The following is a 27,990-nucleotide window of genomic DNA, read 5'->3' as shown; positions in this document are numbered from 1 at the left end:
TTTGTGTTTGTCCTTTGTCCCTCTTGTTCCCCCTCTCCAGGGATCATTTTCGTCATTCTAGTCCAGCTTGCTTGCACCTTTGCATTTAATTGCATTATAATCATAACATTAAATTGCAAGCTTCACCCTTGTTGGTTTAGACTGGTGGCGGTTGATAAAACCCGTTTGCTCTACTGATGTCTAACCCTTGGTTAGCTCAGTTGGTAGAGCGCTCCACCTGTAATGGAGAGGTCCCGGGTTCGATACCCGGACCAGGCGGATTTTTTCGGTCGCGCACCAGTCACCTCGCTGTGTTTGGAGATTTGTGTTTGTCCTTTGTCCCTCTTGTTCCCCCTCTCCAGGGATCATTTTCGTCTAAAGAAAATCAGTGTACTGTGGCTTTCCTTCGCAATTTGAAGGCTATGAGTGATACGGTGCCATTCAATTGTAACCACGATTTGTGCACCCCTACCAAATTCCTCAACTTTTCCATGTTTTCCTTATATTTTTTTACAAACTTTTGGAGTTTTCCCTATTTTACCAAAATCTTTTAAACTTTGCAGGCTTTCCTATCTTACTGAAATATGTACCTCGACTAATTGGAAAACCTATCACGTGCGCTTTGCAGCGACCTCACCGCCTGCTGCGCAAACCTGCAGCAGCATACATTTTGCACCTCACCTCCGAATTTTTTATTTTTTTGGCAGAGCAAGTGAAAACGACTGCCAGCACAGTGCAACAACGTTGCATGCAAGTCACGTATTGGCAGACACTGAAGCACGAATCTTGCGGCACCCCGCTAAATACAAAAGTAAAATCGAGCGTTTATTCTTAGTTTTGTGCGCATCAATCGACGCCAATCTTGTAACAGCCACACGTCCGACGGCGTCATGGCGTCTATGGCATCAAAAGATTGCGAGCTGCCTGTGGTTAAGGTATAAATAGACGATGCAAGGGACGTCCCACGCCACGGGCGGAACGTTTCGCCGGATCACTGTGACTTGGGTTTGGGCGTGTTGTCGATCGCCTTGAACATCATCCACGAAGAAAGGTTCCAGGCCCACTGCGGAGTGTGTTCGTACATCCAGTACTGTGGAAAGGAGGAAGAGAGGCAAGATGTAGTCCGGTCTTCCAACGTCCAAGAATGATCATTTTAGCACCGCGTCGATGTTTGGCCCTATGGTAACTGAGGAGTGTGTTCGCTTCACAATAATTGACACCGAAAGAATAAAACGTCTGTTTGGGACGGGCGATCAATCTTTCAAATGCAAGATTGATCGTCCGTTTCAAACGTGCGTTCGATTCTTTCGGCGTCAGTACGATATCTCAATGGCGACGCGAGCATTACTCTCTCCAAGTACAATTTCGTAAGCAAAAATAACGACTCCAACGCGGAAAGGCAAATTCGACTGAATTAGTTCGGTCTATTTATTTCCAAGTCGCACCTCACGTCGGCTGAAACGGATCAACTTTTGAGCCTGCTCGTACGTCCCGCACATCGCTTTTAGCGAAAGCACAACTAGGTTTTAATGCTATTTGCGAGCGTAACTCGGATGTTTTTATCCGCCGTCGGGATTTCGTTTAACACTTGCGCAAATGACTGTTTTCCTTGGGAGCATGAGAATGCGTCACATCCCCTCGGTTATCTACTTCTCGTGTTTCTTGTTTTAGACATATTAATAACCTGTATACTGTTGTACTTTTATATGTATAATATTCCGCTTATGTTCCGCGCACCACTCGGTGTCTGTGAGGTTGTTTGTGACCCCAGGAAAATAAAGATGATGATTAATATTATCATTCTTATGATGATGCTGTGGCGGCCACTCGCCTGTATCCCGTGGGTCCAGAAGCCCGTGGTGCGCTTGGAGACGCCGATGGTCTGGAGGGAGCTGCGCACGAAGGTCTGGGCGTCCGGCACCACCAGGCTGGGCGTGCTGAGGAAGTTGCTGAAGCGCACCAGCTTGGTCGAGATGTACGAGGGGATCAGGCTCTGCACTATGATGCCCTTGCTCTTGTACTCGTAGTCCAGGGCCATGGAGAACCAGTCCACAAACACCTGCACGATGACGCATTTATTAAGGGCAAAACCTTGCATGTCCCACCGTTCAGTCGACTTTCAAAGTCCTCTGGGAAAAGGTACCAAAATGTTTACGCGACCACTCAGTGGATGACTATGCGAACTAACAAGATGATTTAGCACATTGAAAAGGATGACTCAGCACATTAAGAGGGATGGCTCAGCGAAAAAATCATGTGTCTGTTTTTGATGCATCCATGCCTGGGCTTTTGCCTTCAAGATGTCCTAGGGATAACATAAGGAGACTGTGTGAATTTTTTTTATTTTTCCCCGAGGCCCAAAGGCATTACGGAGAGGAGTGGGGCAATGTAGAATAAAAATTGAAAGTAAGAAGATTGGCAGCAACCTTCATCTCCAAAGTCCTATGATGTGTGAAATGCAGTATTTAAGATGCGGTCATTTAAAATTATTTAGAAGGCGCTAAACCGTCATTTGGGGAATTAAAAACCCTCATTTTTAGTGGCAAAACTAAATGCCGCGTAGGTCTCGCGACGTCGGGTCACGGGACACGAAATTTCCCGTTCAATCTAGCAGGGAAACTGAATTGGTATATAGATTGTGCGATGTATACCTGCATATGACATACAATCGGCGTACAGAACATGTGACCTTATGTCACGTGTCCTACGGGCTAATTCAGTTTCCCCGCTAAATTTGGTGGGAAATGCACGAACGGAGGGACGGCCAAAATTTTGGGATTGGAGGGGGGTTCTGTTAAAAAGCACTTAGGCCTCAAAACGCCGAAAAGGCAAGAATAGAAGATTACAACGAAACTCATCGTTTAACAAGTTAGTAATCACAATGCTAAAATTAGCCACGTAGGTGATTGTAACCACAACTGCAAAAATACGGTTCCAACCAATGGAGGTCTGGGGCAAGAAAAAGGCATTAAAAACAGATGCCCCAAAAAGGGGGATCCTTGAGCTCGGTCGACGATCGGTGCGCGTTGGCACGTAAAGCGGTTCCGAAAACGGCGCTCGTCGACGTGTTGGGTTAGAGCGACAATCTCGTGAAACGGGCACTCACGGCGGAAGTCGGGGAGCATACGCTCGAGACATTGGAAGGACATTGTTCCCACCGAGCGAGGCAAAGCTCAAACTTTTCTACCGGAAGAACGCCCATCTCTCTCGATCGATGGCAGAGGAACCCGTCCCAAACTCGGCAGTGCAGAAGCGTACGAACCTCGGAAACAATAATGCACGCAGCGAGAAGCATTTAGCTCGTAACTATCCGTCGGTGGGTGGCTTAGATCTACTAAACCAACCTCGAACTGGAGAAACACTTTAATTTGAGGCAGGTCGCTAGGAACCCAGTTTGGAAACACACGCGTTGAGGGACAAAGCCGTCCGGTCCGAGGGGACGAAATGGAGCATTCGGGAAAGGGAATGGAACCTCATAGATGCACTAACTACATCAGTCACAGGAGGTTCGGCGAATGTTTGCTTTATAAACGAAGGATAAAAGAGGATGGGACGAGGCATGGATAAGAACGTTTTCCTTCGTGCTTTGTCATTTCCGCCTTTATTCCATCAAAATTTAACTCCGCCATTTCACAGGCCGAACTGCGACGCGGGAACGCACCTTGGAGGCGGAGTAGACGGCCATGAGGGGCAGGGGGTAGAAGGAAGAGATGGACGAGATGTTCACGATGACCCCCTTTTTCCTGCGACAGAAAAGAAAGGACACGCTGCAGACAAATCTCTCCCGAAGGCCAAAGACACAGAAAACCGTTCGCCATATTTTAAGGTCTTAGTAATAAACGAAATGTGTGCATCTAGTCGTCCCTGCAGTATGCAAGGAGTACTGTATTTCACGCAATACAGTCCGCATTCGCTGTATATTCTGCAGAAGCTTGGTTGAAAAAAGCTTCTCTTCAGGCCTCCACTTGGTGCTCACACCGCACCTGGTGCCTATACTCGGCGTCGACTAATTTATGTTACGTTGGGAGGCTAGCGTGGCTTCTGCAGTGCTTCAACTCTGTGAAAGTGCGCGAGCAAGACACAAAACGAAGCCACATACTCAGCAGTGTGGGGCTGCAGCACTGTGCAGGCTAGACTAGCCTTGAAAATGTAGCAGCAAATAGTTGACGTCAAGTATAGTCGGCAATTAAGAAATTTCAATGCGCGGCACATTTAGACCAACGCCTCCTTTATTAGCTTGCAAAGAAGCTTGTATCACGCATAAATCATCAACATACTGTCGTTCACAAAAACCATCACTCCTCGTACAATCTCAACAAAAAAAATAATAATCTTTGCTTAGTCCGGACCACCTACAATATCCACTTTTCAGGGTGTATAGTTCGTCAGACAATAGTTTAAAAGATACGGCACATCGGTGCAGCCTCTGAATGGACACCAACGACTGACGAGATATATTTAATATCCAGAGCAGGACATGAAATGGCCGGTGCTGGGACCCGATTGGTTTCTGGGTGGATTGCATCTTTGCTCCTTTTCGTATAGTGCAATGACTGGCTCTCTATGCAGTGGGTGAAGCATAAGAAAGCACAACCTGAATTGGAACAGCGAACATTAAGGCTCCATAGGGTCACTGTCTTGCCGCTGATTTTATGTTGCAGCTGACTCCAAGGGCCCTAATCTACACGGCGGGACCGGGGGCACTGGGACATTACCGATTGCTGGTCGGCGGTCAAAAGTTGGCAAATCCGAGCAGGCAACGATATCCCGGTCGCGCTTGGTCCCGCCATGTAGATTAAGGACCCAGATCTCAGTCGCGCAAGCTTTGTCCCCCCGAAACATTTCCAAGCGTGACCTTTGGCCAATCTATGAAATATTGAGCCCGCACATGGGCTGCCGTGTATGCTATGTTCGGCATTACCCGCAAACAAAACCATTTCAACAACCAGTAGAGCCGCAACAATGTTCTTAGATCTATCAGCTGACAAGCTCCGTGGAAGAATGCCATTCAAAAACGGTTCTTCTCCATAGCACGCATACAAGCAGGTATGGGCAGATAGCGATCCTAGCGCCACCGCTTCCATGGACGATGGAAAAGGACCGTTTCTGAATGACATTTTTCTTGCACAATTCTTATGTTCACCGTAAAAACTGCAATAAGATCACTTTCTGCCACAGGCAATGTGCATAGGCCACAGCGATAGCGTAGCGAGCGCTGCAGAGCAGATGCGCCACAAAAAGGCACCAGGCAGTCTAGGAAGCTGGTCAACCGACTTTGATCTAGAAACGCTAGAACTGCGGCGCACCTTCTGCGCACTCCTTTTGACAAAGGCTTAGCAGCGCGGTATGCACCAGCTCAAGTTTACAAAGAAACCGGAGTGCCCCTAGCAGCACGCCGCCGGCATTGCCCATGCGCGATGGGGTGTGGGCAAGGGGCACCGCATACCGCATCAACGAACCATTAGAATCTCATGTTGTCGGCGTCGGTGTGAGTTGCCATGGTCTTTTTCGCGTTGGAATTGTTGACTCTACACCATTCTAGCAATGTCTTACTGCTTCAGGGGCCCGAGCAAAATTACCAAGGCTCGTTACACAGCAAAACTTTGTGTAACTGATGTAACGTACGGCGATTCATTCCGCTTAACGCCGCGGAATGGACAATGAAGCCCGATTCCCACGACGAGATTCTACTCGCTATTTCCAGTCCCCAAGTCACTCAGACTGCAAAAGCGTGGACGGTAGCTGCGATGCTCGACAATCATACTGAAAATTGCAAGCAGAATTGGACCGGGTGAATCGGGCATAACGAGTCGGCGATGGCCACTGGCAACCATGATCAACATTTCCTTGTATCTACTGTTTACACCGGGCCTACTTAACCCGAACAACCTTCAAACTTAAAAGTCTCTTGAGGCCTGCACTTACGGTACTTTTTATTGCAACGTTTGATCTACTGGCTGACGTCGTTCGAACGAGCGGGCGGCCGTTTGAACACGAAGACGCACTGAACGTGGTCCGTGGCTGGTCTGGACAACTTGACGGTTTTCCCGCGTTCATGTTGGAACAAAACAAATACACCTGACGAACAGAGGTGTCCGTGAATTCAACCCAGAGTGCTTCCCGCTATAAGCAATCGTGATCCTAGTGTCTGGTTTTCCCTTTCCACAGCACCTATCCACGTTCTCGTAAAAACCGAGCAGGCAGAAAACGCACGAAAACCAATCTTCACACCTTTCCGAGCTCTTCTCACACAGCCCCGATCACGGCATCTTGATGGGAAGGCAGGTTTTAGTCTGGTTTCTTCCAAAACAACGCAGGAATACCCGTCCCGCATGACGACTTCAATCGACACCCCTAAACCGAAAGTGCGCTCGTAGCACCACCACCCCGACATGACGTAACAGTTGACTTGGTGTATAGGGACACTGCCCCGTATCTAAGATTTCGCTCGCGCCCGATTGTTGGTACTTTGCTCGACGTGGCAGATGCCCTCTGTTGCTTTGGCTGGTAAGCCCCCAAGATTTAGTTTATTGGTGCTACTCATTAACCAAACATCAGACAGAATGACACTGTGAGGTATCTGATGAATGACCCTTGTGGATGGCAAGGAGGCAGACGCAGGCGTTACGGTGCGACCCACTTACAATGATACCACGTATAACGATGTAGCACTTATAACGATCAGTTTCTAGAGTTTCTAGACTGGAAATGATCAGCTTCTAGTCCAGATACAACGATAATCGGTTACAACGATTAAAATTTCCGGTTTTCTCATTATCGTTATAAGTGGGTTGCACCGTGTGTTGTGTGCGATAGCTTGAGCGATCAAACCACTTGACAAAACTACAATGCGCTCATTCCTACCCCTCACCAATGTTACGCCGAAGGCAGTTTTTTTTTTTTTTTTTATACGTTAGAAATTAGGTTGATTGATTTTAATTCGTTCAATGTTTTTTTTTTTGGAAAGATGGGACAATAGTCTGGTTCTCTTTTTTAGCGGAAGTCGGACATTTATAATAAAATTAATAGGACGAACTCGAGCCTATAAATTTCCGGTTCCTTTTCTCGGAAGTCGAGACCAAAATCCAGTTTCCCATTTTCTAAATCGGGGGTTCAGATTCTCCGCGACCTGGCAAAACCCCCGAATAGGTTAGTGCTTGTGTTATCTTTCAGACTTTCTTTTTGTGCAAACAAACTTCTTTGTCAGCAAAACAAAGTTTCATTTTGTTATCTCCATCGTTGAACCTTTTGCATGCACGTTCTTCCATTTTGGGGCCACAGAAATTGGGGAGGAAATAAGTAAACAAAGCGAAGAGCCTTTCCTTCCTTCGTTTTAGTTTGTCACGGACGTCCTCCAACCGTAAGGTCAGTGGCCGCATAATTCAAGTAGGATGAATGTTCATGGATCGCAGAGGTAATTGCAGGGGTAGGTGATCACTCACTTTTTTTTTTTTTTTTTAATCGATATTTTTTTGAAAAGTGGAGTGGGCAATGACTCGGAATATTACGGTAGTACTCAAAATGAGTTTAGCAAATTAATACTGAATACAATAATTTGAGGGGTAAAGTGCTTTTGTGACTGGCGCGCTCCATCCAGGCACTTTATTGCTCACTTTGCTGCTCATTTATGCTAAATCAAAAGCACAGTGAGGCACCTTATTTTTCATTCCTTTCCTCGCCTCACCCAATTATATCCAGACACTTTGGAAAAATTTCTTTCTTAGTTCAGCATTCCTTACACATGGCCAATCCACATACCGTAAAATACCAAGAAAGCACCCACCCCACTTTCACTGATAACTGAATTAATCTAGACATGGACACTTGTCCGCTTAAATCGGGTGCTTAACATATAATTTGCACAATTACCAAGTTTTGGAAACATTAATCGTCAGCTCTTGAGCAAAGTTGGCGCTTCCGCAGTATTTTACGGCAAGTTATTCTATGCACAGATCTCCCCCAGCGAAACCCTGCGTGGAACGCCAACGGGTGTTTGCCGGATCGTCACTCAAAAGCTGCTCTCACTTCACCGACCGGCAGAAGTATCTGGTACGGGCAGCTCACCTTTCAACCATCTGTGGAAGCACCAGGTAGGTCATCATCATGACGGCCATCATGTTGATGTTCACACTCTCCACCAGTTTCTGGGAAGGAAAGCAAGTGCACGAATGGCGCACACCAATTTTTCCAAATTTCTACAATAGTGGGCGAAATTAACCGTAGAGACATTCGGGACTTATTCGGCCAAAAGCACCGATGGCAATTTATAAGTCAAATTAAGTCAAATGTGGGGGTTTTACGTGCCAAACCTACGACGAGCATCTGGCACGCCCCAGCGGAAGACTGAGGATTAATTTCGACCACCTGGGGATCTTTTGACGTGCAACCGAAAGCTCGGTTACACGGCGCCTTCTCCGCAATAAGCCTCCGTCATATTGCAGGCACCTCGGTCGGGATTCGAACCCGCCACCTGGGGATTTAATGGAAATTTATAAATGGTTTTACAAGCACTGCATAGGTGTGCCATGCTGGGATGTCCACCATGCTTATCGGCTCGACACGTGGGTCTGGGTAAAGCAAACAAGCAGAAACATGATGGTGCAGAGTTACGCCTCTTCTTATGTGGAATTCCCTCGGTGGATTTGGATCCGTCCAGAAGTACTCCATGTTTGCACCTTTAGTGGGGTAGATTCAAACGTGTGCTGCCTGCCCAAGAAGAAATCAACAAAAAAGTGCTCCAAAACTGCTCCAAGCCCGCCAAGGAAACTCCCCATTAGTTGCAGAAACCCTACAACCTGTACTAAGGCTGCAGCATAGAATAAAAGAAACAAAATCAACTAAATTTGATTTTTGGAAAAACCCTACCATACAGCTGTCACACACGGCACATACAGTAAACTTTCGTTAATTCAACCTCGGCGGAACCTTGAAATTCGGTTGAATTATCCGAATGATAGAATTAAAAAAAGGACAGAAAAACAGTTAATATTAAACTTCCTTTTATAGTCCAAGCTACTCACGGATGGTCTGTTGTCGTCTGCGCTTTAAACGCATGTCCAAAAGCATGCTCCAGAGAGCAGCGTAACTAAACGTCACGTCCCCAAACAATCGCGCACTACCAAAAAAAAAAAAAAAAAAAAAAAAAAAAACTTTTACGAGCCAACTTTGGCGTTGGGCAGCCAGACCGTCGGCAGCAGAAAAAAATATCCAAAAAAAGAAAAGGAGAATACGCGTTTTTCGGCGCGCAAGATGGACCGCACACAATGCTGCAGAAAAGTGCTTTGAGAGCGCATGCTGAGAAAGCTTTACAAGCCAACTGCAATACCCTGCAAACAACCAAACCGTCGACAAAAAAAAAAAATTGTGTTTTTTGGCACGCAAATGGACCACACACGATGCTACAGAGGGCTTTGAAAGCATGCGCCGCACTGTCTCCGCGCCTGACCACGTGCTATGTTCTCCGCGCTACTCCATGCCAGATTGGTTGCGCTGGCTCGTGTCACTCGCTACGGTCCATCTCAACGGCGTAGAGGAGCAGGCGCATATTTGCGCACGTTCGGCTTTGCAGCAAAGGGCCCGTGTTTCGCCGTACGTTTGCAGTTTTTCTGCCGTGGTGCCGTGCAATGAGAGCCCGCGCGCATTCGCTCGGGACGAATTTTCCGATGCGGAGTCTTCCAGAGTTTGAACTATTGAACGTTTCCTCCCATAGAAATGTATAGCCGCTCGCCCGGACTAATGAACACGACTGAATTAAGCGAAAAGTCTAATTAACTGAAGTCGAACTAACAAAAGTTTACTGTACCTAGGTTGTTGCAGGTCGAGTTCTGAAGTGGGCAGTTTTTAGGGTCTGTGTGCAACCATGCCTTAATAAATATTTTCACAAAAAAAAATTAGAAAAAAGGAGTTTTCACTAAAAATTATAATTTGTTTATTTACATGGATGAAAAGGAACAACTCCTTGCTCCTTGTGTTGAGCACACCTTCCTCGGAAAGGAAAGCATGCTTTCAAAGCACAATGTACTCAGTGTCAAAGTCATCATTGTCACTTCACCCAAACAAAGCTTTCCACCCCTTCCGAGCATCCATGATGCATAACAAGAACAGATACAGTCGAATCTCGTTAATTCAAACTCGAGGGGAACCGAAAATTTGTTTGAATAAAGCAAAGTTTGAATTACCGGGAGTTTCCTCCCATAGAGATGCATAGGATGGGGCCTGCATGTTAGTTTGAATTATCCAGAAGTTTGAATTAAGAGGGTTTGAATTAACGAGCTTCGACTATAGTTCCCACCTAAACAATTAAATTATGTCAGCAATCAGCAAATGAATCTAGACACGTTTATAACTGCGTTCGATAACTGGCAGCACCTATAACTGATAAAAATTTGCACGCGTTTAAAGGCGAGCTTTTTCTGCCTGAGAGTCCAGATTGAGGCACGTCCAAAGGTGCGCTCCACAGTTAAAGAGTTAAGAAAAGTGAGACAAGCCTCTCCACAAAGCTCTCCGCTTGCCATTATTGCCAAGTTCCTCCTCCCCAGCATCTCCTCTGCTAAAGTGGAAAGGTCTTCGTGAAAGAGCTTGTCCCACGATTCTCAACCTGTAACACACTACGTATTGGCAAGGAGATTTGAGTTACAGGGGGCGATTGGTCCAACTTGTTTTTCAGAGCTCTGTGTTTACCCAACACAAGACATATGGTTCTTTATGTCATCTTCCTCAATCGAGCGTGGGGCACAGACTGTGCTGCGTCATGAACTCGTGTTCAATTGGTGGTACTGATTGAACACAAGCACCAGTAGAACACTGACGTGGTGTTTGGCTACGTCAGCCCAGCGCTGCACCAGAAACACAGCTGCTATTAGCACGACGGTTCGACCTCCTCTCCAATTAATAACAGCTGCAGGAAAGCCTTTGTCTGTTAATGCCTGAAACCATGATGAAACCAGAAGAGTTTTAGGGGATCGTTTCTGGCCAACCCTTAGGCCCACTACTGTAATAAACTCCGAGGTTACTTTGGCTACCTGCAATATGTAGAAGATATGTTTCTTCCAATTATATTCCTCCCAATTTCACTATGTTAAATTTTTGCGTCGATCAGTGGCTCACAAAAACCCTGGAAAAAATCCCTCAAAGAAAAATTACTTCACACTAGTGGATTAAGATATGGTGTAAATTAGGTATTACTGCGTGTGGCGTTATTGACTACACAAACCGCTAAGAGATGGTGCCACCTCGCCATCGCATTGTGCTGCACACAGGCTTGGGCGTGGCTGTCAAGCAATGGTGACGTTGCATCATCTCCTGGCGGCTTGTGTAGTTAATACGCTACACTGCGTCTATGAATAAACTATAAGAATAAATAGCTCTAGCGATGCTCGTACCTAAGACTTTTTTAGAAATGCCACGAACCTTCTCCGGGACGTTCAGGAAGAGGCTGGGAGAGTCGTACATGACGCCTGCATTGTTGACTGCAAGACAGAGGTGACACAACTGCTGTCTTACTTAAAACCTTGAATTGAGCAAGTTTGTTTGCATAAAAAAGTGAAAGAAATACAGGGACAAAGAAAAGACCCCAATAACGCGGGAGGAAGTCGTCTAAAAAGATCACCGTCATGTGGTTTGTCTCCATCCCTGTATTTTTGGCACCTCTCAATGCCTGTGCTGTCTCACCAACAGCACACAGTTTGCAATCACTCGAATCGAAATCACCGCCAAAAATAAAAGCGCTAGAGAACAGAAAGAGAAAGGAGACACACCAAGCGCTACTTACTTAACTTCAATGCAAAAAGAAAGAAATATATCCTCATAATCACAGTAATGATGCAACGTATTCGAATTCTTTGCATGATAAGTGCAATGATGACACACCGATACCTTTTGTTTCACCGTCAAGCCCGATGCTAAAAGCCTCAAAAATCTTTCAGTTTTGTTTTTCACCATCAGGTCATTTGGCAGTAAACTCCAAGGTTTTATGTAAGCAGAAAAAAAAAAAAAACTGTAGGGATATTTTTAGGTTAGCAAAATAAAATGTATCAGTGCACCATCATTATGCTAATCACACAAAGAATTTAAATACATTGTGTCTTGCATCCTAACTCTGATTACAGGGTACAAATACCATATTTTCCGGACTAAGCATGTTTACAAGTTGAAATTGTAGGCTGTGCAGACCATTTACAGGTGCGGACCATGCAAGAATTTATTTCTTCGAGATCCTTATGAGACATGAAAAATTTTGTGAATGACAGATGTTAACAATGATTTCTGATGACAAGCTTTTTTTTGTGCATTAATTAAGCAGGCATCTTTCAAGGCGTGCTATGTATAACAATTTTTTATGCTCAGACTGTGCACTTAGTGAAGACTATCTAAGGAAAACCTTCATTTTTCAGCCAAAATTTGCCACTGCAAATTTTACAAAGGGTGTAAACTACAGTGCAGAGAATAAGGTATTTTCATTTTCCGCACAGTGCTCACCAACACTCTAGAGTGTCGTGTGACTTCGGTCCGCGTAAACACGGGCCTTCGACAGATGCGACTTATTGGTGCAGAGAGCTCATAGCTCTGATTTCGCCTCCAGTTGGATGAAAGAGCCACCAGAATGTAAAAACGGGCTCCGCCTTTCGGTATAGTCTCTGAAAAGCAATAATGTAATCTACGTCTGACCATTCTGCCCACCAATAAGTGCCAGTGTTCAAGACTGGCCTTTTCCACGGTTTCCTACGTGCAAGCATAGGTGTAGCAGATGCGACCGTCCGCCCATTCTGGTGGCGCCACCGTAAAGCTATTCGGGATCAGTAGCAGCGTGGCGCGGAGGGGAGCCCAGCGTTTCACCTGCAACGTTCCGTAACGGACCTTTTTCGACTAGCGAGCGCCATCTGAGGGGGGGGGGGGGGGGGGGGGGGGTTTCTGTGAACTACGAATGAAGGGCAGCCCAACGTCCCACCGACTTTCTTCCATCTTTCGGAAAACACTGCCATCATACTATTGTACCGGCTTCTGCTGCTTTTATGCCACATACATATTACTGACGCTGAAAAAAGAGTCACCAAAAAAGGCGAAACACACACGGAGATAAGTGCCGAATATGTCTGCCATGCGGGACGGTGCCATCAGAAAATGGCGGCAGCGGGAAGCCGAGGTCGGGAGAGAAAGTGAACGCATACACGGAGGCTAACTGCAAAAAGATTTGTTCTGTTCAACCTTCGTTCGCAACGACGACGCGGGCGTAATAGCTGGTTAAAGTCTTTTAGACGGACATCAAAAACTGTTCCCAGTTTGCAGATAGAGGGCGTTGAACCGCAGAAAATGCACGCTGAGCACCGGCCGCCGCTTTGTGCCGTTGAAGGGCGGTCCAGTTTGCACACCCGACGACGGCGCGAGTTACCAACTCAAAGTCCGACCCAAGCGGTAAGCGCAACTTTTATGAGCAAAAAACACTGGGCAATGGTTCACTATGTCCTATTCACCCTTGAGCCGATGGTGCAGTGGAAGCTATGTGCTCTTTAAACCAATCGTACGTCGACCGTTAGCCGTACTATCATGCTTTTGCCCATACCCACGTCCAGAGGAACAAAAGGGGGCAGACAGTTAGGCCGGCAAGCGCTTAGCTTTCATTACACTTTCTGTTTAGGGCTGGAGGGAGCGTACCTAGTACAGAAATTATGGCAAGACTTCACACGAAACTACCCAAAAAAATCAAGTATAAAAAAAAAAAAATTGTATAAATAAATTAATGAATTGAGTGCAATAAAACTTTTCCCCAAGGCGTCTTTAGGCGGCGCATTCATCGTACCCAAACATTACAAGTGTGCACGGAAAAAAATGTTAAGAACTGCCTGGCGGACGCTCCTACTCACAGATGGGACAACACAAAGCAAAAACTACAAAGCTTCTTTGAGATGAATACCCAAAAGCAGGTGCAGCAGATCCGAGTGTGTGTTGTGCCATTCGTGAATGGCAATGTCAACTCGACAGTTTCTGTCATTTCACTCCCCATGGATGGGAAAAAAACAAGCTTTTTTAAGCTCGGATTTTTCTCTGAAACCTATACTAATCAAATTTTAATAATATGATAAATGCACCACCTAGGACACCTTTACGAAAAGGTTTAATGTGCCTCATTCTTTGGATTATTCATAAAAAAAAAAAAGTTTACACCCAAATAGTTTTTAGAAACCCCGTAGCAAAAATGTTACGAGGGCAGAGGTCGGCCGAGTTTCTGAGCAAGAGGAATCGACATGAGAGGCGTTCTGCGAGCAAGTCCTTTGGCTATTGGAGAGCAGTCCCCCCCTCCCCAGATGTCAAGGTCTCTCACTCAGGATGCCGATCTCCTTGCCCTCGAGCTGCCTGCCAATCTCCGGATAGATGTGGCGCCCCTCGCTCAGGTCAGCCTGGATCACGTGGGTCCTCACCCTGAAGTCCACCTCTGCAGGGAGAGAGCCAAACTCGGGAGTTCCAGGTCGCACCAAACGTGCCACGGAAACATGCCCAAATGTACCGTCTGAAATCTGCTTTAGCATAAAGAAAGCCAAAACACGCGACCTCCATCTAAGGACCCAGTCAGGACACCGTCGTCGTTTCACTCCATCATCACACTGCCAGTGCCGTGTCAATGAAAATTAGAAGGTAGCGAATTCACTCTTAATATTTTACTCTTTACTCAGGTAAGCTCATTCTTTGAACTTTTGATACATAAAAATGCAGCACCTTCGGCCACCTCCGTACAAAATCTTTGCTCTGTACATACTTATGTGGGTTCCTTAAAGAGCCAACAATCCATTTGACTTGCGCTGCATAGCAACTATGGGGAGCTACACAACTGGATGAACCGTTTGCAGAAATATTGCTTCGAGAGTAAATTGATGTGGTACTTTCTATTTCTTCCTGGCCCAGCAGAGAGGGAAGATGGTTTCTTCGTATCAACTTCGGAACTGAAGACAACCCGCATGAGGACAAAAACAAAGTTTGGGGGAGCTGTTTCTAGGTCACAGCGGCTCAATGGGCAAACAGGAAGTAGCTGAGGTTTTGAGTGTCAAACAAGTGGGAGAGGCCTTCTGCATGCATTGTTTTCTAGGCACTTCTCAAACCCAGTTGCGTGCCTAGGTGGCAGCACATTTCTGGAAAAGGAAGAATTGATCTAACAACACTGTTGTTTTTAGACTATGATCATCTGATCACATGAAAAGTTAAAAGGGTACTCTGTCGGTTCTTATAGTGGTCCCCGATTTACTTTAAAATTATCTAAACACACCTACAAACATTGTTGAACTAGAAACCCAAATGTTAGGCCAAAATAACTTTTCTTCGCTAAGTTGTAAAATTTTCAAACATTACGCCAGCAGCAGGCAGTGCCGAAGAATTTGTTCCCAACTGATTACAAGAAGTCCGAAGGTGTCAAATTATTCCTTTGAAAGTTTGCGTCAGCTTTCACTCAACAGCACGAAACAAATAGAAGGCATACTCGTGTTTCTAGACTGGCGGCTCGACCCGCAAGCTTGCCTCGCCAGTGACGTCGCAGCACTGAAAAGCGCAGTACATTTGAAGAATAACTTCCCCAAATTCAGAGATACTAAATATCATTTTGAAAAGGGTAAATGGCGGGTATTCGGAACAAGTAGTTAGTTCAGACAGCTCAAGAAATCACCGGTGTCGTCATAATCTAATCCCCCCCGAACGGATCACTTGCCCAACTCCTGTGCAGTCGCCCGCAGCTTGTCCATGTTGCGGCTGATGAGGATGATGTTGAGCCCCCGCTTCGCAAGTTCCCTGGCATACTGCCGCCCAATGCCATCCGTGCCTCCCGTCACAACTGGCGGTACAAAAAAAAAAAAAAAAAGGAAAAAGGGCTCGTGTGACGATGTGACGGGATCGGCACGACTCGGTCACAGCAAAAGTCACTTCCAATCGCGATGCCTGGAGCGTACATCCCGCCGGTGTGTTTACCGCATCCAAAAAAGTGCTCCCTTCAATTCCACCCGATGACGTCGTAGAAGCGCCACGTTGTCGCCAGCCATAATCCTGGCGGTGTCGCAGCGGCAGATGTGGCAGGCACCCGTTCCGTTGCGGGTCGTCCTCCGGCTTGACTGTCCGCGGAACCTTCGGCGGCCTGGAGTTGGTACTCCGTGATGACGACGACGGTCGTATGAGCTCTCACTTTCAGCGGGACTTCTGGCGCCACCCGACGGCACGCCACGGTAGCTTTTGCGACGTCGTTCGTTGCCGTTCTGGGACTGCGTTTGATGCGCAGGCGGGCTGAAACGCACCGGCCGAAGCCACGTTCCAGGCACCGTACTTCCAACAGGTGTGCATCGTTTTTCAGCAAAATGCTGCGTAAACCATATGCGCAGCTCCGTAACTATTCTTAGTTTCATTTCAAGCCAGAGTGCAGCCGACAGCCAATGGGAGCAACCAAGCAGCATCAAGATGGCAAAGTTTGGCGATGAAACCGGCACTGGACTTTTTGCAGCAGGTTTTCTAGCGGGCAAAATGTCGGTATAGAGCAGCCACTGACCCTTTTGGGAGCAAAGACCAACATGTGTTAGCGCATCATTGAAAACGAAACAATGATTGCAGCACTAACAGCCTCTGATAATGATTAAGGTCTATGATATTGAAGCATATTACATACAGTCAAACCTCGATATATCGAACACGGATATATAGAATTATTGCCTATATCGAACGCTTTCTATATCATGCAGAAAATCGCATGCATTTTTTATTTTTTATTTCGAACGGGGTCAGGCATAAAATGGATATATCGAACTCCGCCACCCCAAACAGCCCGTGCTCTTTTGACAAGCGGCGAGCTTTCCCGCAACACCCTCGAAGATAGCGGTGGCGCAATGGGCGTTTCCGACTGCCTACACACACGCCGAGGGCGCCATTTGAACGTAGCAAAGCACGCACGCCGCTGCCTGGATAGTTCGTTGCAACGTCAACGACGCACTGCATTTGCCGCACCGACCCCTCCTCCTCGGTAATATCGGTAGTGCTACATGTATGATTGTAGTTCTTTGGTGTGTCGTGTTGCCTTGCGTGAGTGATGGCTCCAAACGCTAAAAAACGGACGTCCCTGACATTTGCTGCAAAACTGGAAGCTATCCAGCGGGTTGAGAATGGAGAAAAAAAAGTTGAGCGTCGCCGAAGCTTTAGGCCTACCAAGAAGCACTTTGAGTACTGAGGCTGTAACTGCTTTGGCCCTTCTACGCCGCTACTGCGGCGCAATAGAAGGCACGGGCCTATCGCTTGTTGATCGTTTAGACTATGTTGAGGACGCCTTAGTTAAACATGCCTTTGCCAACAAGAAGCAGGCTACCCTGCAGCACTACTTTCAGCCAAAATAAATACTTTGTTTGAAGCTTCAAGTCAGTATTTACTGCACCACGGTTCGTTCATGGATTGATTTGTACAGTGGGGTATTCTTTTTTTTCCTTATTTTAATTCAGCCTTCGAGTGCGAGATTTCCCAGCTCCCGCAAGCTGAGCGGCACGGCGGCGTGCCGTAGCAGACGACACGCGGCTGCTCCCGCCTCTGCGGTCGGTCGGCGAGCATGTGCCGCCTGTCAGCGCTTCGCGGAGCGCGACGGCCAAGCGCTTTTAACAAGTTTTTGACGCGTTTTTAATGTGGTTTAATATATTGAATTCTGGCCATATCGAACTATTTCGCCATCACCGCACAGTTCGATATATCGAGGTTCGACTGTATTGCCTTTTGTAACAATAATACATACAAGGAGTCATGAAAAGTACAAACTGCATGGACACCCAGCTTTCTTTTCTAGAAACAAGGCTCAGGCTAGAGTAGGCTTCATTTACAATGGGGATTAAGAAACAAACAGAAACGACTGAAAAACAAATCATAGCAAGGCACTCCAGTTGAGGTAGAGTGCATCTCCCACTCACTTGGTTTATGCAGTCTGTCAATATCATTCACGTAAAATTCCGGTAAAAAGATAGCACGTCCGCCAGAACATTTCCTCGGGCCCCAAAACGAAACACGTATCAAGAAGGGGGGGGGGGGGGGGGGGGGGTTATTGCATTGCGAGTCTTGAAAAGTTTAAATTTCGGTAAAAAATCACACCTTTTTATTAATTGGCATACACCGTGCGCATTTCTTTTTCTCGCAATTTGCACACTGTTTGGCTTGCACATATTCAATACATTTGGTTGGAATATTGCATTAGTATTAATGTATTTATTTGCACATACTATGTCCACAGTAGTGTTCACATATCGTATTCAAATTAACCTTCAGCATCTTCTCTGCCGAGCATATCTTGTTCCTTGATGAGAGAAAGCACCCTCTCACCGGCCTTTCATTTGACCGCATCTTTTACGCAATTCGGGGGAGCCGAAGCGGGACAAAACACTGTCCCACAAGCACCCTGGAGGGACATCGGGACCACGGCCGGAAAAGAGGGACCTGTCCTGCCTAAACCAGGGCGTCTGGTCACTTTAGGCATTGGAGCATAAGTTGAGTCAGAGTTTGGTGTCCTGTTTATCGGCTGGTGCACAGAAGCTACCTCGACTACCATATTTATTCATAGGTCTTTGTTTTTTGTTTCTTTTTCGTTTTTTGCGGGTGCTCTTTAACCTTCTGGGGTTACGTGACTTTTTGCCTTGGGCCGGAGTTATTTTGCACGAAAAACAATGCAATCACTTAGTGGGCGTTAAATGGAATTCTATCTTGGACTGTACGAGAAGAAGCTTCAAAATGTTGATCTTCTACGCCAGAATTCCCTTCACCGTTACTTGAATCACTAACATCCTACAAGGTGACTGTCATGACGCAAGGGTTGGAATACCCCGTCTTCAACTTCGCTCATTTAACGATGATGTTTATACACGGAATAAAGTGAATTGCGCGGCTAATTTCCCAACAAGTATGCCTTAGTCTAGAAGTTTTTGCGCGACATAAGGGACAATCCCAAGGGAGTATTTCACGAGATCAGGATCTTGGGTACAAGCAAAGATACTACAGCCAGAGAACTGATGGAAGCGTTTTATTTAAAGAAGAAACATGCCTGTGTAAGCGATACCTCGGTTTCTTTGTTTAAAAGTGAAGTCCAGTTCTTATCTGGGTTGCTAGTGTGATAACGACTATCGGGGAATGTGTTGTGATGTGTGACTTTTCTATCTTTTTTTTTTTCTTTTTTTGTTTCGTTCTTTTGCTTCTGTGTAGCGTGCTGTGCATGCTCTTTCTGGATGTTTGTGGTTGATTAGGCACGAATAAACTAGTTGAAAGTTGCGCTTGTCCATGTCTACTCCCTTGTGGTTGTCCCTTGTGTCGCGCAAAAACTTCTAGACTGCGTCATGAACCAACTAGGCCAACAAAAGTATGCCTTGGCTGGTGTGTCACTGTTCTCGAATTGATAACACACCGTCATCTTATATATCATGTGTAGTAGCTCCATTACACGAATGCGTAACATGGCCCCGAGCCGCGTTGCATAAGAGTAAAGCCCTGCATATCACCGGATTATCCACGGATATCTGCAGCAAACTGGTGGATGCTGATAAAAATTAGACGGATTTTGCCAGATTGCAGATCAGATGTGGATGTCAGGGGCTGTGGATGCGGATATCCACGGATCCGGATCTAAATTTTTGCCAGGTGGCATTCAGTCCGTCGACTGACGTTTCATCTACAGATTGTTTCGTCGATATGTGACGTTTCATCGAAAGGCTTCCCGTGTTCGTTCCATCGAAAAACCTGAGACGTTTCGTTGCACACAATCCTGCTATTTTTGTAACAAGCTATTTGCGTCTCGCCTGGATTACAGGGGGGAGGGGGACATGGTTTGGTTAAGCACGCCTTAGTGAATCGTGCGCTAGCTTTTAGCAGCTTAGTGAAGAAATACGTTGTCGACAAAACGTTGCAGGGGCATTTGCCCACAAAACGTACAGCTTCGACGAACCGTGTGTCCTTGAAATGTATGTCCGTGAAAAGTTGTCCACGAAACGAATTTCCACAAAACGCATTTCGAAGAAACGATAGGGATAATAAGAAATAACTGATTCTTACTGAAGATCGCTTCAGTTAGTGCATTTCACTTCGTCAAAAATGCTATGTATAGAAAAAGTAAAAGTAAAGAATGCAGGGCATCAATCGTGCCGAGAAAGCTAGTTCCTTGTCACGGAAAGAGCGAAAAACTTTCTCGGGCAAAGAAAACCTCAAACGGACAAGTCACAAGAAAGTAGAAGAAACTTCCCCCCCTCCGCAGAGAGTGGTGTGGTCATGATACCAAAACAAAAGAATGCTTGGACAGCGAGCACAACCCCGCAAAGGCTTGCGAAGTTTTGGAATCAGCAGCGCACGCCCATAGGCAGCCGTTAAATTGCGTTTCTTTTTTGTATGCTTAGAGTTCTAGCCAAGAAAGTTTGGTAGTTCATATTCGTCCGGTTATGACAACAGAGCGCCAGCAATGCCAGCGGCTGCCGCGCGCAACCTACGTAGCCGCCCCAAGCAACAGGCGCCTGAAGGCCGCGATCTTTCTCGAACAACACATTAGTCGATCCGATCGGGCCTTGGACTCTGACTTGGCGGCGCATCTGCCCGCTGGCTGACATGAAACACCGTGAGACTCGAGGCGGCCGCATACGCTCGGTAACATCACAGAAAGGATTTTGTCTTCCTACCACTGCTTCTCCTCCTCTTTATTTATTTATTTATTTATTTATACATACTGCAGCCCCACTGGGGCTATGGCAGGAGTGGGAGGTAAACACAGACGGTCCGGACATCACTGTGGACCACTGTCAACGGCACACAGAAATTCATCTGGTTGTTGTGATCGGATGTTTCCTGGTAATAAATTCCAGCGTTCAATGGTGTGAGGAAAAAAACTGTATTTAAACATATCAGTACGAGGATGAAAAGGTAAAATGTTTAATTCATGGTGGCTCCTAGTTGCAGTTGGCTCGAGAAACTTTATGTAGTTATGTAACGAGTCAAAACGTGATGAGTTAACCATGAAATACAGAGACTTTAGGCGCTCGATACCACGACGCTCAGAAAGAAGTCTTAGACCTAACACGGAAAGATTAGAAGAAGGAGAAAAGTTTCTGTCATACCGACGACAAATAAAACGTACCGATTTCTTTTGTACTGATTCGACCTTTTTTATATCGGACTCTTTGTAGGGAAACCAAATAATAGAACCATATTCGAGGATTGGGCGAATCAAAGTTTTATAAGTTAAAAGCTTAGTATCTTGTGGTGCCACACGTAAGGTACGCCGCAGGTATCCAAGTCTTTTAAGAGATTTGTTACATGTCGTATCAATGTGCTTAGACCAAGATAAATCAGGCGTAAAAAGGAGGCCAAGATATTTATATTCAAAAACTCTTTCTAGGCATAACCCGTCAAATGAATAATTAAACACAGAAGGTGATGAACGCCTAGAAAAGGTCATAAAAACCGTTTTACTAAAATTCAGGTTCATTTGCCAGGTTTTACACCACGTACAAAAATTCACGAAAGAATTGTTAAGAGTTATATGGTCATCTGAGGAGTTTATCACATGATATAGTACGCAGTCGTCAGCGTAAAGTCGGACCTTAGTGGAAATACAGCGTGGCAAATCATTGATATATAACAAGAAAAGTAGCGGTCCAAGAACTGACCCTTGTGGAACACCTGATGATACGTCAACTGTACTAGACTTGGATGAGTTAAAGTAGACAAACTGGGACCGTTGGGAAAGAAAACTGGATATCCAGTTCACAAGGTGATGATTATTTAGAATTAGGTTAAGCTTGTGTAGGAGTTTAGAATGAGGAACGGTGTCGAAAGCCTTTGACAAATCTATAAATATCGCATCAACTTGGTTACCGATGTCAAGAGACAGACCGATATCATGAACAAACTCTGTTAGTTGTGTCATAGTACTATAACCGCGTCGAAAACCATGTTGGAAATCGCATAAAATATTGTTAGTATCGAGAAACTCTATTACATGCCTGTAGACTATATGTTCCAATAATTTGCATGAATGTGACGTTATAGAAATTGGTCTATAGTTTGACAGTGATTGTGAGTTGCCAGATTTGTATACGGGAATAATTTTTGCGAGTTTCCATGATGAAGGAACTGTGGCCGTTGACAGTGATTTCTGAAAAATAACCGTGAGATACCGACTGCACCATTGGGAGTACCTGACAATAAATGAATTAGGAATGTCATCAGGACCAGGACTTTTTTTAGTGTCTAACTTCAAAATCAGGTTTAGTACGCCCCGAACGTTCACATCTATGTCGTCAACCGCAGACTGCGAAACATGAGTAAAAGGAGGAACTTCGAAATTATCAACTGTAAATACTGACTGAAAGTATGTATTAAACGCTGTAGCGATTGTCAGCGCGTCCATAGTAGTTACGTCGTTAATTATAAACGAGTTTGAAATTGTGCTGCCTGGTAAAATAGATTTCCAGAATTTTCGAGGGTTGCATTTTATTAAGTTTTGTAAGGTAACACGGAAATAGAAGTCCTTCGCGGAATTAGTTTTTAGTCGGAGTTCCTCCTTAGCTTGAATAAACTGAGCAGACTTTACTGGGTCAGCGCAACGTTTTCCACTCCGCAGTCTGCCGACCCGTCGCGATAAATGTAATAATTCTCTTGTTATCCAAGGTTTGACAATGTTACTTTTTTTAGTTTTGAGTGGCACAAATCGCTGGATACACGATTTAACCAAGTCTTCAAAAAATGTAATGAGTACATTCACGTCACTGGAGATACTAAGTTGTTCAAACACTTCAAAGGAATAGCTTAATGAGTCAATTATGGACACATCATCGGCACGGTTAAAATCAGGAAAAGTGTGGTAAACAAAACATGTTTTAGGGACAGGATAAGCAACAGAAACAAAGACTGCCCTGTGATCTGATATACCGTCAACGACTTCACATTCAAAATGGTTTTCTAGAAGAGGTATACTAAGAAATACCAAATCTAAAACTGACGACTCTCTCGTGCTCTCCTGAACAATCTGTTTTAGACCAAATGACAAAGAAAAGTTCACTAACTCTCTAGATATTTGAACGTCAGGACCAGATAGCGACAAAGACGACCACTGGATGCCAGGTAAATTGAAATCACCCATTAATATTAAATTGGAAGAAGACAGGTTATGCTCGTACATAAAGTCACATAAAGCATGTAACTGATCAATGGGAGAGCCGGGAGGGCGGTAGACAACGCCAACAACTAAAGATATATTATCCACATTAAGTTTGCACCACACTGATTCAATCTGGGGAGGACCCTGTATAACTGAAAATTTAATATTGGACTTTAAAAAGAGTGCGACGCCACCGCCACGCCCGTACTTTCTATCACCTCTAACCACGCAGAAACCAGAGGGTGTAATTTCGGTGTCGTATATGCCATCATGTAACCATGTTTCAGTGAAACATGGTTTCCATGTTTCTTTCCAAACTTTTTTTTTTTTATTATCTCTTTTTTCTTAGGCGTTCAGACTTCAGGGGAGAGTTAAGGGGCCACAGGTGAAAGTTTCCGATTCTGCGTGCGGTGAGGAAGAACGCGGTCGGAGTGATTTCCGCTGATTTTGCTAGTCTAAATGTAACCGTAACCTCAAGTGGTTAGCAAGAACATTGACATGGCTCCACATTTTGCGGATGCGGTTCGGATGCGGATACAAAGTCTGCGGATGCGGATCGGATACTCAAACTGGTATCCGCACAGAGCTCTACATAAGAGTAGGTTGAGCTAGTTGGGTCTGCACACAGGTATGAAAAAAGTACATAAAGAGGGACTCAAAAAAAAAAAAAAAAAAAAAAGACATGCTGTTGGAGTCTTTTCTTCGTCCCTGTCTCTTCTGCGCTTTTGAATACCTGTGAAACGCCGTTGCATACTTTGTTATAATTTGGACAATAATTAACAAATCACAAGACAGCATAGAAAAAAATTTTTGTCGTTCTTTTTGTCAACGTTTGAGTTTATAATTATAATGCAATTAAATTAGCTGTGTTTGGAGATTTATGTTTGTCCTTTGTCCCTCTTGTTCCCCTTCTCCAGGGGTTATTTTCGTCAATGTTTGAGTGACACTACGGAATGTCAAACGTTAAAGCATCGTATAAACAATTCTTTTTTTTTTTTTTTACATTTAACGAGTTTTTTGTGTCAGCACGAAATTTCGCGATACCACAAAGCCTCGAGATATCGTCCACAAATGTCATTCGATGCCTGCATGAAAACGCATGCACGCCACTTTTCCTCGCATTGTCTTAACCCCCGAAGAAAAAAAAAACACTCATTTCTCGCCGCGCTAAGCAAACGAGGAAGGAAGAGATAATTCCACGAAGCAAAAAAAATCGACAAAAAGTAAATCGGGGGCAACCAGGGAGGAGAGAGAACCTTGAAGTCGGTCAAGTTCGCGCGGCAGAACGACTCACCCGCCCATTCTCCGTAGCGCGTCAAGTCGTGCCAGCGGAACTGGGAAAGGATGTGGACCCTGAAGCCCTCGAGCAGCCGCACGGTCACCGCCGACGCTGTCTTGCCGACGTAGAAGAGCCCGACGATTGCGAGGATGCTCTCGACGCGTCTTAAGCGCTCCAAAAGGTCTTGAATCAGAAACAAACCTTGGTCCACGGCCGCCATCTTCAATTTGTCGTATGTCGATGGCGATGTCATCTTGCGGGAAGGTTTGAGCTCCGGTTTGTGCAAACTCACTTGTGATGTTGTTGTTTTTTGCGGCACGGTAAGTTGAATGAACCTATGAGTGATCTAAGTGGAAACAAAATGCGCTTTGGAAAGCGCCGCGACCGCGGAACTTTAGGTTTTGACTTTACGATAAGACGCGCTCGTCTGCTCCGAATGCTTCGTCTGCTCTTCTGAGCGTGCGCCCTACGACTGGCGGCGTACAGACGAAGCTCTTCTTACCGCCGCCGCACTCTCTTTCCTTCCTCAAAATCTACTGAAAACTTTTCTTTCTTTTCCCGCGAACGTATTTGAAGGAAACGAGGGGTGATTTTCTTTCTGTTTGTTCTTCTGTGTGGTCTGCTTTACATACCATTCTTTTGTTCAAAGGGGTGCCTGGAAAGCTTTTCTTCTCAAGGACTTCCTCGACACTTTTGTTTGCGGCAGAGCTTCACGGAGTGCGGTCTGCTTCATTGTTCAAGCGTTTAGAATATACTGAAATAGGGATCCCTCCTTCGTTGAGGTGCATAATTATAAAGTTAATAATACGTTTGAATTTTCTCTTTCATTGCGGGAGCGGGTAGCACTGCTTCCGCTGCACGAGCGTTCGAGCAGACAAAGCGCGGCCAACGCCAAACATTGATATAAATTAGGGTGGTGGCTGCCTCCTTCGTGATAGGTCTGTGGTCCTGTCTTCCGTACATCACCGTTGTAAGCAGTAGAGTACGTGTAAGGTTTCTGGGGTTTCTCTAACGTTGGGTTTTAAAAATGGCACTCTTCGAATTGCTTCAAATATCAATTGCACGTGACACGTGACTACCACTATTTTAACTAAACAGAAAATAACTGCCCGGTCACGTGCTCAGCGGAAGATCGTCTGCTTCTTGCACAGGGATTGCGATGGCCAAAACGCCAAACTCGAGTTTAACAAAAAAAAAAAAAATAATAATAATTATAATGGGCAGGCTTTGAAGCATCTGGCATTTAGGTCTACCCACTATCCTTTCAATATAAGCCAATCAGACCTCGGTGTCGTTCTGACGTCATGCAACTCTTGTGCGCGAAAGATAGACTTCCCTCTCTGCCAGTGTATAATTTAATTAAAAATTCCCTCAAGGTGGCGCGGGGCGCTCTAATTTTACTTCTTAATTAATTGTTATCGCATCATGTCAGGGCTCAAGTTGATGTAAACCAATCAAATCTAAATATGCCACTGACAAAACTGCGAGCTTATTCATATATTTATTTATTTGAAATACTATTGGTCCTACAACGACCAAGATAGGAGTGAATTTTGCACAACACAAAAAACAAAAAAATACACGCGCTCAAAATGCAGAAATTAATAAAAACACGTATTCAACACAACGATGAAATGACAACTCTAGGTACTGCTGTCAGAAATCTCTGAAACAAGGAAACTAAACTCTTCTCGAGATTCAGCGGTCACGACTTGCGCCGGTAGCTTAATTGTTCCATTCTCGCGCTGTTTGCAAAAAGAACGAATACCTAAAACAGTCCCGGGAAAACTTCTGCTCTTCCACATACCGAGCATGCTTGTTGCGGGTTATACATAACATGCTCTCCTTAATATACTGTTACTTGTTTACTAGAACCAAGTTATTCATTATGTTATAAGAAAGGTTAAGCCGCTTCTGCTTCCTCCGCACTTGAAGGAGGGGTACATTTGCCCTTTTATAAAGAGGTGACACAGACTAGTCCAGCCTTCTATAGCAAGAAAAAACAAAACGTAACGCACACCGTTGAACTTGCTCCAGGTTTGATATAAGATATTTAACATGCGGGTCCCAGACTTCACATGTGTATTCTAATAAAGGCCTTATTAGCATCTTGTATGCTGCGAGTTTTGTTTCTGAGGAAGCGAGTTTAAGAGAGCGCCTGATGTATCCTAGTCTTTTTATTAGCTTTTCTGATTATATTGCTAATGTGCGGTGTCCAACTTAGGTTTGAGGCTATTGTAATACCAAGGTACCTAAACTCTGACACTCGGCTTAATGCTTTTCCGTGCAGCATATACAGATATTCTAACAGCTGTCATTTATGAGTGATCGTCATACATACTGTCTTGTCTAAGTTTATCGAACATTTGCCACTTAACACACCATTCATTGATCTGAGACAAATATTCGTTTAGCATAATTTGATCATTAACCGACTTTACTTCAGTATAAAAATTAATAACACAATCGTCGGCAAATAATCTGGCTTTTACAGGTGAATCTTCAATAAGGTCATTAACAAAAACCAAAAACAGCAGGGGACCCAGGACAGAATCCTGTGGGGCACCCGAGTTCAGATCACATTCGTCCGAGCTAACCCCTTCAATACTTAAAAACTGCCGGTGATCATTTAGAAAGGCCTCAATCCACCGAACAATCTTATTATCTCCCAAGATGGAAATCAATTTAATTAAGAGTTTTCTATGATTCACTTTGTCGAATGCCGGCCTTCTTGAAGTCTAAAACTATGATGTCTGTTTGTCCCTTACGATCCGATACCTCACAAAAATAATGCATGATTTCTACTAGTTGCTGACCGTTGACAGCCCCTTACGGAAGCCGTGCTGGTACTGGCTGAGAACGTTATTCGATAAAAGAAATTGCCAGATATGTTTAGAAACATTATGCTCAAGAAATTTGCACGATGTAGATGTTAGCGCGATGGGCCTATAAATGCATACTGACTTAGCATTTCCACTTTTCAGAATTGGAATTATCTCACTGAGCTTCCAGTCATAGGGTACAGTGCTAGTCAAAATCAACTTTTTAAAAATTAAGTGTAGACACATTGCCGTCCATTCTGCATAGGAAAAGCGTAGAGCACAAAGTCTCTGCAGTATATTATTTTTTTTTTAAATTAAATTTAGCAAGTGAGATATGCTTCTCCCCAGAAGATCCAGCCACGTACCATCTGGACGATGGATCCACCTGGCACGCTTCCAAATTAACGTACACGACGCTTCAACCTTCATCAACCAGAGCATCCTGGCTTCGGGAGGACCTGTTGTCTCCCCACCCCCTCCCTTTCCTCTGCAGATATATGCCTTCAGTGGAAGCAAAATTCTCTAAACAAATATAGCCAAACTTACTTCAATCCCTTTGAGCACATCTTCTGGGCAGGGTGTCGCAGACTCGCAGGAGATCTCATAACTGCAATCATCTTTCCAGCAACACTAAGTGTCTCTAGAAGGATGATCGCAATACAACATTTTTAAATACAATAAAACAGAATACGGTCAAAAAATAAGACTTCTACCATATTGTCATCAAGAAATAAAATATTATCTTTCTTGATGACAAGTATTTAATTCCACTGATATTAATCCCACAA

At 44.9% G+C, this 27,990-nt stretch overlaps 1 protein-coding gene across 1 annotated transcript; it reads right to left on the bottom strand.

Moving 5' to 3' along the window:
• Positions 1-783: 783 nt before the first annotated feature.
• Positions 784-25,201, bottom strand: LOC8051999 (inactive hydroxysteroid dehydrogenase-like protein 1). Its single transcript, XM_029980016.4, has 8 exons — positions 24,396-25,201; positions 15,668-15,790; positions 14,297-14,407; positions 11,389-11,447; positions 8,044-8,123; positions 3,641-3,722; positions 1,811-2,038; positions 784-1,069 (listed from the first exon to the last, which is right to left on the bottom strand). The coding sequence occupies exons 1-8, from the start codon at positions 24,631-24,633 to the stop codon at positions 971-973; spliced, it is 1,020 nt and encodes a 339-aa protein (XP_029835876.2). The 5' UTR covers positions 24,634-25,201; the 3' UTR covers positions 784-970.
• Positions 25,202-27,990: the final 2,789 nt, after the last annotated feature.

This window comes from Ixodes scapularis, unplaced genomic scaffold (genome assembly GCF_016920785.2).
Source record: "Ixodes scapularis isolate PalLabHiFi unplaced genomic scaffold, ASM1692078v2 PGA_scaffold12__126_contigs__length_90152505, whole genome shotgun sequence".
Taxonomy (NCBI): Eukaryota; Metazoa; Arthropoda; class Arachnida; order Ixodida; family Ixodidae; genus Ixodes; species Ixodes scapularis.
The sequence above is the reverse complement of the archived record's forward strand: the minus strand, read 5'-3'. Positions and strand labels throughout refer to the sequence as shown.